General features: G+C 47.2%; 1 protein-coding gene across 3 annotated transcripts in view; it reads left to right on the top strand.

Moving 5' to 3' along the window:
* Nucleotides 1-14445, top strand: part of SLC5A9 (solute carrier family 5 member 9) — a 70319-nt gene that overhangs the window by 21649 nt on the left and 34225 nt on the right. For all 3 annotated transcript variants that reach the window (XM_075935943.2, XM_075935944.2, XM_025186312.3), the window contains exons 5-10: nucleotides 140-304; nucleotides 2261-2366; nucleotides 4982-5062; nucleotides 5865-6070; nucleotides 8052-8187; nucleotides 13191-13298. In XM_075935943.2, the coding sequence (XP_075792058.2) occupies nucleotides 140-304; nucleotides 2261-2366; nucleotides 4982-5062; nucleotides 5865-6070; nucleotides 8052-8187; nucleotides 13191-13298 (802 nt within the window). The remainder of the gene's footprint in view (nucleotides 1-139; nucleotides 305-2260; nucleotides 2367-4981; nucleotides 5063-5864; nucleotides 6071-8051; nucleotides 8188-13190; nucleotides 13299-14445) is intronic.

Raw genomic sequence — 14445 nt, forward strand, 5'->3', positions numbered from 1 at the left:
AGGTTAATGGATTAGATGAACCTTTGGTCTGACCCAGTATGGCCGTACTTATATTCTTATTTTCTAAAGTGTCCACTGTGGACAGCCTACTGCATGTGTTTAATTATGGCCCTTTCTTTCCTCTCCTCCCCATTGCCAGGCTACATGGGCGCTGCTGGCCCTCGGCTGGATTTTTGTGCCTGTTTACATCGCCGCCGGAGTTGTCACCATGCCTGAGTACCTGAAGAAGAGATTTGGAGGACAGAGGATTCAAATCTACATGTCCGTACTGTCCCTCATTCTCTATATATTCACCAAGATATCAGTATGTATCCCATTGTTAAAGCAACATAGCATCTTCAGCGAGCTGGCACACAGACATACACAGAACAGTCGCTCTGTGAACCTTACACTCACAGTACAAATAATGAAGGGATTGAATATGCACCCTAAGTGCATCCTCGCCTCCCTCGTACTCCTCCCCATATATCAGACAGGAGCCTCCGCTGGTGTAAATTAGCTTAGCTCCCTTGACTAGGAGGATCTGATCCCTTGTATCTTGTGTGGATTAAATTCTTTGCAGAAAAGCTTGTTATTTTGAAATAACGGGATGGATTATTTTGAAATAATAACTCCTGCTTTCCACGAGGAATAGCACTTATTTCGAAACAGTTATTTCAAAATAGCGTAAGTGTGGACACTCCACTTCTGCTATTTTAAAATAACTACTCCCCAGAATCATTCAAAGTCATTACTATTACTCCCCAATGCTTCCTGGGACTCAAAGTAGCACGTCCACATTAAGGGAGCCTGCCTCGGACTAATTTCGAGGCTTCCCTGTAGTGTGGACACACTATTTTGAAATAGTTATTTTGGGAATTCATATTTTGCAATAAGTTATTTTGAAATAATTTCCTAGTGTAGACATGACCTAAGGGAAGGCGATGGGAGCATTTTCTCCTGTCGGCCTCTCTCTGTGAAAACGGTGCCAGGCTCAGCTTAAGTTAAGCCAATTGTAGCTACTTATTTTCCATAGCTGGAACTCCAGCTACATATTTTATGTAGCTGGAGTTGCGTACCTTAACCTGAACCCTCTAGATCTAGTGTAGACCTGGCCTACTGTTCCATCCACCTAGGTCTGTGGTGACTAAGGCCCGGATCCTCACAGATCCTTTAACCTGTAGAAGTTTGGAGCCTAAATATCTTTGAGGATCTGGGCCTAAATGCCCTTCTGGCCTGATGACTTCTGGTCAGCTTCTGTGAGAGGTACAGCTGGCCTCAGTGCAGTACGACATAGGAGCTATTTAGTGAACAGGGTTGGCTGAGAAGTGAAGGAATGAATAGACCATGGACACAGCTCCATTTGCACCTTAGAGGGGTTCTTCAAGGCCAAAGTTGGGCCACATTGGTGGGGCAGTCCAGGTAAGCTTGTGTTGCCTGTATGATGCCTGTTCCATGGGCAAATACAGAACTTCAGTCTCTAGGCCTCTATTTCTGGGGCATCAAAGACCTCGCTCCGTGGTCCTTCCCTAGGGACTCTGGGATGTGGAGGAGCTTAATTTCAACTCCCCATCCGTGCTTCAGAACAGCCCCATCACCTGCAGGCTCCTCTGCACAGTAGGTCTCCAGAGACTGGGAGGGAGGGCGCCAACAGCAATCCAGGCCCATTACAGCTACAAGGTGGCTTGAGGGGGGAGCAATATTTTTCAACGCCTTTCGGTTCAGAGGTCTGTGCTTGGCCTTCATTGCTTATTCTCAGTGACCTCTCATCCAAGGCTAATTCCTACGCGTCTGGCAGGTGTGCCTGGCTTAGCTATTTGGCCTCGTAAGTGTTTTCTCTGAGGCAACACCTTTGTTTTCAGAGTGTGTATTTAGCAGCTGGCTGGCCAGCAGGAGGTTCAGTTACGAGGGGGATTTTTCGCACCGCACTTCCTGCTGGAAAGTAGGTTAATCACTTTGCTGCTCAGTTTCATCCTCCTCCTGCTTGCCGGGAAGCGTGAAGGGCGGAGTAAATGGGGGTGTCAGAATGTGCGGATGCAGTTCTCTTTACATTTCCTGCTGAGAAGACAAAGCTTGGGCGTCCATTATGTAAAGGAGGTTGCCCCCTGCCTCCACTTCGTGTGTCTGACGGCTGTGAAGCTCAGGAGGTCGACTGAAAGATGGATTTTAGGGAGATAATCTGGGTTTTGAACCTGCCAGTGGATGGGAGATTATGCCAGAGAAATGCTAATAAATTCAACTCCACTAGAAACTGCAACTCTTCTTGCTCTCCTTATTCCAGACGGATATTTTCTCTGGAGCACTGTTCATCCAAGTCTCCCTGGGCTGGAACCTTTACCTGTCCACCGTGATCTTGCTAGTGGTGACAGCGGTCTACACCATCGCTGGTAATTATACTGCCTTGATAGCATCACTTTCATCTGGGAGCCTGGGAATGAATAGCTTCCCCCCCACGCATTTAACATTGGTGCATTCCGGGTCCAATCCAAAGCCCACTGAAGTTAATGGAGAGACGTCCATTGATCTGAGTTTTGGATCAGGCCCTTTAGCACCACCTAACTCACAGACGAACAGGGAAATGCTAGGGCTCAGTTGTGTCTCTACAGGGCAGGACTACCGGGCTGCACGGAGAGAGGGTGGAGATGCAGTCCCTGAACTGCAGCATGTGCAAGAAGCATATAGTAATAATGGCTATTACTGTTGCGCAACTGACCCGTTGCATGGGCCATTGAACATTTCGCTCCAAGATGCAAACAATTCTCCTTCTCTCCCAGCCTCCCTGAGTTGGACATTGGCCTTTGAAGAGCTCTAGGAGCAGATTGTTTCTCTGGGGTGCTTCTGAGGTAACAGAAGGCCCCTTGGTCCCCAGAGAAGGCCAAAACCTCCTGGCCCTGGTCCAAAGATTTGTGTCATTTGCAGGGTCCTTTGATGATGGTCAAGTGGGTAGGACACCAGACTGTGATTCTGGAGTCCTTGGTTCCTAGCTCAGCCACTGATTCCTGGCATGACTGTGAGCAAAGGACTTAAACTGTGCCTCAGTTCCCCTCTGCTAAATTGCGGATAATGTTCCTATGTGTCACCGTAGCATCATGGGGCTCAGAGCCACTGGTGATTATGAGGTATTCAGGCTGTGCAGCAACTGGGGCTGTATAAATACTAACTTAAGATTCTCTGGTTGCCCTCTCTCAATGCCAGAATTGAGACCTAGGAAAGAGTTTTCAGATTGGGCTGGTAACTCAGAAGATTTGGCCATTTATATAAATATGGCAACCTGCTTACTCTGTGGTTGTAGCCAGGTTGGCCCAGGAGATGACGCAGATGTGGTGGGTGAGGTCATATCAGTTATTGACCAACTTCTAGTGTTCGAAGGGGGCAAGCTTTTGAGCTTCATGGAGTTGTACTTCCCACCTGCAGAAAGTGACCAGTGCATCTGAGCAAAACACAAGTTGGGACAGACAATGAAGCATGAGGATTTCACACACTCTGTAGGACATTTGGGGTACGTCTAGACTACATGGCACCGTCGACGGAGCCATGTAGATTTGTTTGTTCGGCAAAGGGAAATGAAGCCGCGATTTAAATAATCGCGGCTTCATTTAAATTTAAATGGCTGCCCCGCTCTGCCAATCAGCTGTTTGTCGGCAGATCGGGGCAGTCTGGACGCTCCCCTGTCGACATGAAAGCCCTTTATTGACCTCCCCAGTAAACCTCATCCTACGAGGCATCCAGACTAGCACGCTGAGCCGACAAACAGCTGATCAGCTGTTTGTCGGCTCAGCGTGGCAGCCACTTAAATTTAAATGAAGCCGCGATTATTTACATCACGGCTTCATTGCCCTCTGCTGATCAGCCTAATCTACATGGCTCCATCGACGGAGCCATGTAGTTTAGACACACCCTTTGAGAGGCTCGTTTCATAATGCAATCTAGATCTCTGGTACAGTGCCCTGTTTTGGGAAGTAATAGAGATGTAGCCGTGTTAGTCTGCTCTTGCTGAAACAAAAGACAGGACTATGCAGCACTTTAAAAACTAACAAGATGGTTTATTAGGTGATGAGCTTTCATGGGCCAGACCCACTTCCACAGATCAAATAGTGGAAGAAAATTGGAAATATATATGGTCATGCCAATTTTCTTCCACAATTTGATCTGAGGAAATGGGTCTGGTCCACAAAAGCTCGTCACCTAATAAAACATCTTGTTAGTCTTTAAAGTGCTGCATAGTCCTGTCTTCTGTTTTGGGAAGGTGCTTTAAAGCTTGTATCCTAGATTTTCTCTTCAAAAAAGAGGGCCTGGCTTTACAGAACAGATGTATTGGTTTGTCTGAGTGGTTGCTAGGTCAGTGGAGGCAATTGTGGTGATCTGTGGGGTTTTGGCAGATAGTCTTTTGTAGGGTTCTATTTTTGACTAAACACGGAGACACAAATTGTTGGGGAAAGCCAGAAAACTAGTAACACACCCTACTGACTCTTAGCCTTTAATTGCCCACTTCATTTTTAAGCGGTCTCCTACAGCATGCCTGAAACCCATATGTTTAACAATCTGTCCTCCCTTGTATTTAGCTGGGATACACTCATCTTCTCCAGATCCGAGGAAGAGCCCACGCTACAGCTAGACTATGGAGTTTTTCTGGGAGTTATCCTGGAAAAACTCCGCCGTGTCCAGAGAACGTGTCTGCTCTTCCGCTTTTTTTTGCGGAAGAACAGACGCACTCCTTCATAAGCCCTGTCTTCCTCCTTCCACGAAGAAGAAGGCCTCTTCCGAAAGAGGAGCTTTTTCTGAAATTTGGCCCAGTGTAGACGGGCAAAATTTCGAAAAAGCCTATTCCGACAAAACTATTGCAGAGAGCAATTAGTGTACCTTTTGCCGAAGAAAAGCAGCAGTGTAGACCTAGCCTCAGAAAAGCTGGAAAGCTTCTCCCTTCCCACCCTCCGAAGTTGAAAGACATCACCTCCCCAACCTTGCCTCGCTCTTACTCCATTGTTTGGCATTCTCCCTCCAGGTGGTTTAACAGCTGTGATGTACACCGATGTGCTGCAGACAGTGATCATGGTCCTCGGAGCTTCGGTTCTCTCGTTTATAGGTAAGAAGAACAACGAGCCATGTTACCTCCAGCTTGAGTCAAACCACATTCGTGGTCTTGAGCTAGGCCTTATGGAGCATTTCCCCCTCTTTCTACAGAGTATTGGAGGCACTAGCATAGTTGGCACCCATCTCCATAAACCAAGCCAGTGCCTCCTCTTCCTTGTTTTATTCCAAAATGCTTATTTTAGTCATGCAAGGTGCAGAGCGCCTTTTGCTCCCTTCATGAGTTGATGGAGCAGCTTGCTGGATCAGAGCCACAGAGTCAGACTTGGCTCTTACACGTGTGTGCGTAACTCGTTGAGTTTCAGCCCTCTCTACTGCTTTCCTTCAGTGGCGTTACTCTGGGGGAACAGGTGAATAACTGGCATAAAAACTACACTTGGCTCTAAGCCTTCCAGCCAAACAGCAACCCAAATGCTGCCTCCTGTGGCTTCATGTTTTTCTGCCTCAGCTCTTCCGGAAGGTTTTGATCAGAGACTCAGGGTTTTAGAGACACTTCCTTGCCAGTCCGGGTAATGATGCCACTGTGGAGGGAACTCTGTGGTGTTGGTGCTGGCTCCCCACAGAATGCACCAATCGGAGCAGAATATCACAGATGCCCCATTAGCATCCCAGAGTTTCTGGGTGGAACCCTGCCCCCTCACACAGCTGCCCCTTCACACAACGGGGCCGCCAGAATCTAGGGGCGAGGACGGCGAGGAAGCGAGGAGAAAAGCAAAGCAAGAAGGAGAGAGAACAAGATGGACAAACGACCCGGGACCCGGGTATCGGACCTAACCCATGGGCTGCTTCCTTCGCAGGGTTTGAAAAAGTCGGCTGGCTGGAAGGCCTGAAAGAGAAATACAGCACCGCGATACCCAGTGTCATAGTCCCAAATACCACCTGCCACCTCCCACGCACTGACGCCTTCCACATGCTCAGGAACCCTATCACCGGAGACATACCTTGGCCAGGGCTTATCTTCGGCCTCTCTGTGCTGGCTACTTGGTGTTGGTGCACTGACCAGGTAAAGTAAGTCTCTGTTCTCTTTCTCTTTCTCCCCTGCCACCGTTCGTCCCAATAACCTCCTCCCTAGCTGGCTGCTCTGGCTGCCAACTCCGCGAACATGTGTGTCCATCTGTCTGTCTTTTGGGGGAGCACCGCTGCACGGCTAGTCAGCTCCTGTTGCCATTCAGGGCTTCTAGGAGGGGTGGTTTTAATGGTGGGGAGCAACAGGCTGCCATGTTTTCCCCCCATGTGCACCGCGCGCTGGTGAGCATGTGCGCTCTCTTTATGGAGGGAGGGAGTAAAAGCCAGGATGTCTGTGTTCTTCCTAGCTCGGCCAACAATACCATAGAATCACAGAAGACTAGAGTTGGAAGAGCCCTCAGGAGGTCCTCTAGTCCAGAGGTGGCCAGCCTGTTACAGACAAAAGCTGTTGAGCAAAGCTGTTGAAGAAAGCAAAAAAACAAAAAAAAACCACTGCTCCTTTAAGAAAGCCTTGGGTTGGCTTTTTGGCCACATCAGGTGCCCATCAGCTGGCACCATCTTGCTTTGCCATGCCGGATGAGCTCAGTGAACCGGAGGCCATTTCTAGGGACACAGGGGCAGCTTCACGAGCCACGGGGGAGGCTTCTCGAGCCACACTTTAAGCAGGGAAGAGCTGCGGATTGACCATGGCTGTTGTAGTTCAACCCCTGCTCCAGGAAGGACCAGTCCCAACTATGGAGCATGACTCTGTGCAAGTTGCTTAAATATCGGAGTCCTCATCTATAAGCCATTCATTTGAAATTCCTGCGCATGAGGCGCTGAGGAAGTGTGAAGTATTGCATGGCTGCTGATCCCCACCCACTTGAAGTCCTTCATCTGATCATGAATTAGGATCCTCTTGTGAAATTTACAGAGCAAACACAAAAGCCTAGTGTGGGCTCAGAGCAAAGAGCAACGGGCATGTCTTTAGAAAGCTTGGCTTTCTGGGCACGTCTACACTGTGGGGAAGATTGATGCTGCTGTGTTTGATCTTCTGGCGTGCGATTGAGCAAGTCTAATGAAGACCCACTAAATTGAACTCAGAGGGTGCCCCTATCGGCACTGGTATTTCTGCTCCTCAAGAGGAGTAAGAGAGGCTGAGGGGAGTGTTTGTTTCTGTCGACCTCCCACTGTGTGGATGGTGATTTAAGATATGTTGACTCCAGCTACACAATTAACCTAGCTGAAGTTGTGTATCTTAGGTCAACCTTCTGCTGCATTGTAGGCCAAGTCCTCAGTGTTCAAAGGTGGGAAATTCAGGTTTGCTCACTGCAATCCAGTGGGATTCATAACCAAATGCCATGTTCTTTTTTTCGCTCCCTACTCTGACCTCTTGCCTCACGTTGCTGAGGGCACCGGTGAGCAGCGGCTGCATTTCACCCTAGAGGTGGCTGCATTGCATTGCAAGTTGATGTGACTCCTGTAAAGGGCAACGAGAAATTTCCTCACTGCCAACAGACCCTCGCTGGTGCCAGCAAGACTGACCCATGCAACAGAGATCTGCAGGAGAGATCTGCAGGTTTGGGAGCTAACCCTGCTGCGGTTCTGCTTTTTAAAAGTGTTTAGAGCCGGCAGGCTTTTAATACATTTCAAAAGCAGAAGGGGAACAGCAAGCTGGAACAGCTGAGTCCTGGCTCACGCTGGGTCCCGTCGGCTGCGCGTCTGCTTTTTAAATATATTAAGAGCCGGCTTCCCTTGCCCCCACGGACATGGTGAACCAGCTCCTTCTCCCCACCCCGCAGCAAGGGGTGGGGACGTGACTAGTTGAGGGACTAACTGACCATCTGCTAAGCTTATGCTTATTGGATAGTCAACTAGTCACTTCCATCCCTAGTCTGCAGTGCAGCTCAGAGAGGAGAATTTCACCATAGGCTTGCGAAGGGCTTCGGGATCCTTTGAGACGAACGCATCCTGCACTCCATGATGATTCTCTCTGCAGGGTTTTCTTTTAACTCTCTCCATTCTCTTACTGGCTGCAGGTTATAGTGCAAAGGTCTCTCTCTGCCAAGAGTCTCTCCCATGCCAAGGGCGGATCGGTGCTGGCAGGTTATTTGAAAATGCTCCCAATGTTTTTCGTGGTCATGCCGGGGATGATCAGCCGAGCTCTATATCCAGGTACGCTCATGTGTCCTACCATTGGACGGAGCAGGGATTCTCTGTGTCGAAGCCTCCTGAGGGGGCAGACATGCTGCAGCTCTGGGGCTTGACGATTCAAAGCGGCCTGGGGCTGCCAGCCACCACTACCGTGGCAGCAGCTGGAGGCTCAGGCCCTTTAAAGCTCCCCCAGGGCCCACTGTGGAGTGCTGCAGAGCTCCAGGCAGTAAGCATGGGATGGCACGGAAGAGGGAGGGGCAGCGTGCTTTGGATGGCGCTGAGGGACAGCTGCTGCAGCCCCACCCCTTCTGCCCTAGGGCCTGTCCTTTCTAGGAGCGTAGAGCCCCCCCTCTCCCCCCCCCCCCACACACACATACAAATACGTTGCCCAGCAGCCTGGCGAGTCTGGCAGCTCACTTGGCCCCAACGTTTATCCCCACCCGGCACTCACATGCCTTAGCAATTCAGAGGGAGTTTTCAAGGCCCAGACTCGACTTCCGGGTTTGGGGTGCTGCTTTAGGACATGTCTGGCCTATGCCATTGGGACAGCTGCAAAGGGCAGCTGTCATCGCATTGTCTTGTAGACACTGCACATGTCCAGTGCTTTTTTTGTAAGAAAAAAGGTGCCGGTACTCCAGGCTCAAAGTTTGTTATGCAAAAAAAAAAAAAAAAAAGATGCACCGGGTCACGGCCCCTTTATCATAGAATCATAGAATAATAGGACTGGAAGGGACCTCAAGAGGTCATCGAGTCCAGCCCCCCGCCCTCAAGGCAGGACCAAGCTCCACCTACACCATCCCTGACAGATGTCTATCTAACCTGTTCTTAAATATCTCCAGAGAGGAAGATTCCACCACCTCCCTTGGCAATTTATTCCAATATTTGACCACCCTGACAGTTAGGAATTTTTTCCTAATGTCCAATCTAAACCTCCCTTGCTGCACTTTAAGCCCATTACTCCTTGTCCTGTCCTCAGAAACCAAGAGGAACAAATTTTCTCCTTCCTCCTTATGACACCCTTTTAGATATTTGAAAACCGCTATCATGTCCCCCCTTAATCTTCTTTTTTCCAAACTAAACAAGCCCAGTTCATGAAGCCTGGCTTCATAGGTCATGTTCTCTAGACCTTTAATCATTCTTGTCGCTCTTCTCTGTACCCTTTCCAATTTCTCCACATCTTTCTTGAAATGTGGCGCCCAGAACTGGACACAGTACTCCAGCTGAGGCCTAACTAGTGCAGAGTAGAGCGGCAGAATGACTTCACGAGTTTTGCTTACAACACACCTGTTGATACAACCTAGAATCATATTTGCTTTTTTGGCAACAGCATCACACTGTTGACTCATATTCAACTTGTGGTCCACTATGACCCCTAGATCCCTTTCTGCCATGCTCCTTCCTAGACAGTCGCTTCCCATCTTGTATGTATGGAACTGATTGTTCCTTCCTAAGTGGAGCACTTTGCATTTCTCTTTATTAAACCTCATCCTGTTTACCTCTGACCATTTCTCTAACTTGCTAAGGTCATTTTGAATTATGTCCCTATCCTCCAAAGAAGTCGCAACCCCACCCAGTTTGGTATCATCCGCAAACTTAATAAGCGTACTGTCTATCCCAATATCTACATCATTGATGAAGATATTGAACAGTACGGGTCCCAAAACAGACCCTTGCGGAACTCCACTTGTTATCCCTTTCCAGCAGGATTTAGAACCGTTAACAACAACTCTCTGACTACGGTTATCCAGCCAATTATGCACCCACCTTATCGTGGCCCTATCTAAGTTATATTTGCCTAGTTTATCAATAAGAATATCATGCGAGACCGTATCAAATGCCTTACTAAAGTCTAGGTATATGACATCCACCGCTTCTCCCTTATCCACAAGGCTCGTTATCTTATCAAAGAAAGCTATCAGATTAGTTTGGCATGACTTGTTCTTCACAAACCCATGCTGGCTATTCCCTATCACTTTATTACCTTCCAAGTGTTTGCATAGGATTTCCTTAATTACCTGCTCCATTATCTTCCCTGGGACAGACGTTAAACTGACCGGTCTGTAGTTTCCTGGGTTGTTCTTATTCCCCTTTTTATAGATGGGCACAATATTTGCCCTTTTCCAGTCTTCTGGAATCTCCCCTGTCTGCCATGATTTTTCAAAGATCATAGCTAAAGGCTCAGATACCTCCTCTATCAGCTCCTTGAGTATCCTGGGATGCATTTCATCAGGACCTGGTGACTTGCTAACATCTAACTTTCCTAAGTGACTTTTAACTTGTTCTTTGTGAATCCTATCTTCTAAACCTACCCTCTCTCTGCTTGTATTCACTACGTTAGGCACACCTCCAGACTTCTCGGTGAAGACCGAAACAAAGAAGTCATTGAGCATCTCCGCCATTTCCAAGTTTCCTGTTACTGCTTCTCCCTCCTCACTAAGCAGTGGGCCTACCCTGTCCTTGGTCTTCCTCTTGCTTTTAATGTATTTATAAAAAGTCTTCTTGTTTTCCTTTATGCCTGTAGCTAGTTTGATCTCATTTTGTGCCTTTGCCTTTCTAATCTTGCCCCTGCATTCCCGTGTTGCTTGCCTATATTCATCCTTTGTTAGTTGTCCTAGTTTCCATTTTTTATATGACTCCTTTTTTATTTTGAGATCGTGCAAGATCTCCTTGTTAAGCCAAGCTGGTCTTTTGCCATATTTTCTATCTTTCCTACACAGCGGAATTGTTTGCTTTTGGGCCCTTAACAACGTCCCTTTGAAATACTTCCAACTCTCCTCAGTTGTTTTTCCCTTCAGTCTTGCTTCCCATGGGACCTTACCTACAAGTTCTCTGAGCTTATCAAAATCTGCCTTCCTGAAATCCATTACCTCAATTGTGCTGGTCTCCCTTCTACCTTTCCTTAAGATCATGAACTCTATTATTTCGTGATCACTGTCCCCTATACTGTCTTCCACTTTCAAGTTCTCAACTAGTTCCTCCCTATTTGTTAAAACCAAATCCAGAACAGCTTCTCCTCTGGTAGCTTTTTCAACCTTCTGAAACAGAAAGTTGTCTCCAATGCAGTCCAGAAACTTATTGGATAGCCTGTGCCTCGCTGTGTTAGTTTCCCAACATATGTCTGGATAGTTGAAGTCCCCCATCACCACCAAATCTTGGGCTTTGGATAGTTTTGTTAATTGTTTAAAAAAGGCCTCATCCACCTCTTCCACCTGGCTAGGTGGCCTGTAGTAGACTCCTAGCATGATATCACCCTCGTTTTTTACCCCTTTTAGCTTAACCCAGAGACTCTCTACACAGCTATCTCCTACATTCATCTCCACTTCCGTCCAAGTGTGTACATTTTTAATATACAAGGCAACCCCTCCTCCCTTTTTTCCCTGTCTGTCCTTCCTGAGCAAGCCGTACCCTTCCATACCAACATTCCAATCATGCGTCCCATCCCACCAGGTTTCTGTAATACCAATGATATCATAGTTGTATTTATTGGTTAGCAATTCCAGTTCTTCCTGCTTATTACCCATACTTCTCGCATTTGTATATAGGCATCTAAGATACTGATTTGATCTTGCCTCCCTGTTGTGCCCTGACCCTCCTTTCTCCTTGCCATTATAGGCCGTAGTCCCCCCCATTTCCAACCCATCTCCCAGTCCCACACATGCAGCACTTACCTGTGGGCTTTGCTCACCTGCCCCCAACAAACCTAGTTTAAAGCCCTCCTCACAAAGTTAGCCAGTCTGTGTCCAAACAAGGCCTTCCCGCTCCTAGAAAGGTGAACTCCATCTCCGCCAAGCAGTCCTTCCTGGAAGAGCACCCCGTGATCAAGGAAGCCGAATCCCTCCTGGCGACACCATCGTCGCAGCCAGGCATTCACCTCCAGGATGCACCTCTCTCTGCCCGGGCCCCTACCTTTGACAGGAAGGATAGAAGAGAATACCACCTGCGCTCCAAACTCCTTCACCCGTACTCCCAAAGCCCTGTAGTCACACTTTAAGGGCAGGGCATGGTGTCCCGGGCAAGCTTCCATCTGGAGCCAAGCCGCCCCAGGAAATAGGTGCCGGTACGCCAGAGGGGAATCCCATTCAATTCAAGTAAGATGGGAAAATAGGTGCTGGGACACTGTCCCAGGGTGTACCGTCACAAAAACGACACAAATTGGTTTGATTCAGATCAGCGAGCACTCAGGACCTAGAAAACTCCTAGGGGGGTGGATCGGAGCCTGAATCCTGCTGTGACTTGGGTCCTTGCCCTGCCATTTTGCTATGAGGAGGCAGGTCATGCCACAGATCCAAATCAGGTCTCCGTAGCACTGTACGGATGCGATTGCACATCCAGCCACTCTGAGCCCACGTTTACAATGCAGTGTGGGTGATCAAGCCTGGCTTGGAAACACTGAGTCCACAAGCCTGGGTCCCACGGATGTGGGTTTACAGTGCAGTGTAGACTCACCATTACAGACGTAAGGGGAGTAAGGTACAGAATCTGGTTTCTTCCTTTGATGCAATCGTAAAAGCGCATCCTGCTTCGTCATGGGTTCTGCAGGGTAGGCAACGGCCAGGCTGAACTCCTTCTTGTGGAAAGAACCAAGATCCCCTCATCTCTGCCACCAAGGTGCAAGCTGTGTTAGACCCGGCCTCTAGTGATGGCTGGGCCACAGATAGATCTGAGTGAGCCTGCTGTGAGCTTTAGATAACACTGCTGACTCTTTTAGCACAGGCCATAAAAGACCCCTGTGCTTAGAACCAGAGGTCCCTGGTTCAACCCCAAATGCCACCAACCCACCTAAGGGTGAAGAGTTTCATGTGCTCACAACCAAGTTTGCAATGGGTAACGATCAAGCTCCACCCAGAATGTTGTTTGGCTCCCACTGCTATAGCTTGGAAAACCGTCTTTGCTGTTTTACCGACTTATCTTATATATATAAGGTATTAAGAGTCAATTCCTTTAAGACAATAGCTGGAGTAGATAGGCCACAAAGGAGATTTAAGATGGCTTGGTCCGTTTCTAATCTTTTCTGTCCGCTACAGATGAAGTGGGATGTGTGGACCCGAAAATCTGTGAAGCCGTCTGTGGTGCTAAAGTGGGTTGCTCTAACATCGCCTACCCTAAGCTCGTAATGGGACTCATGCCTGTAGGTGAGAAAGTTATATTCCCAGGGGCATGGGTCAGGGCCGCATTATGACTTTCGTGGGCCCTGGGCACTTTTACCTTAGTGGGCCCTTCCTCCATACAAAAAAAATATTAAAAATTATTTTTGATATAACTTTAAATACTTCAACATTTTATTTTTTTTCTGTTTTAGGCAAAATTTAATAGATTTTCTTGGGCCCTAAAAGTTTCATTTTTTTCTGATGTGAGAAAAAAATTAAAATATTTTCTTCGACCCTAAAAGTTCTTTTTTTTCTTCTGATTTTAAAAGAAATTAAAACATTTTTGTGGGCCCCTAAAAATATCGTGGGCCCTAGGCACTGTGCCTACTGTGCCTAATGGATAAGTCGGGCCTGGTATGGGTTTGTATCAGCACTGAACAGTTGTGTACACAGAAAGGAGTGCCTTTTGAGCTATCTCTGTGAAGAACTAATCTCCTACAACTATCAGCTGGGTTGGTAAACAAATAAGAGATAACAAAGTTTCTTTTCCATTGTGTAGGAGTATGTGTGTACATGTGCGTTTGACAGATAGGCGGATAAATAGAAGTAACCGTGCTGAATGGGAAAGAATACAGTATCTGCTGTGGAAAAATAGCAAAAGAAACAAAGGCTATGTCTGGACTGCAGGCTTCTTTTGGAAAAAGATTTCTGGAAGTGATCTTCCAAAAAATCTTCTTCCAAAAAAGAGCATCTACACAGCAAAAGCACATCAGAAAAGCAATCTACTTTTTCGAAAGCTAGCGTCCACACTGAAGGGACACTATCTCGCATTTTTTTCGGCCATTTTTCTGAAAAAACTCTGTAATGTGGACATACCCAAACAAACAAAAAACCCATAAGTGTCTAAAAATGTGGACATTTGCTATGTTTTTAACAGATTTTTTTAATGTTTCACATCTTTACATGAAACTAAAGTTCTAAAAAAAAAAAAGTTCCTGTAAAATTTTTATTTTCAAAAAAAGACACTAAAAAAAAAAAAAGAATTTGACTTTAAATGTTGATTAGCTCTCAAAAGTTGAGATACACCCAGGCCTGAGCCACAGATCCTAAGAGTTCTCTGGCCTTTGCTTATTTTCATAGGCAGCATGTGATACAGGAGCTAAACAACCAAAGAGCTGTACCTAATGATCCT

This window comes from Pelodiscus sinensis, chromosome 9, assembly GCF_052426305.1.
Source record: "Pelodiscus sinensis isolate ZL-2025 chromosome 9, ASM5242630v1, whole genome shotgun sequence".
Classification (NCBI taxonomy): domain Eukaryota; kingdom Metazoa; phylum Chordata; order Testudines; family Trionychidae; genus Pelodiscus; species Pelodiscus sinensis.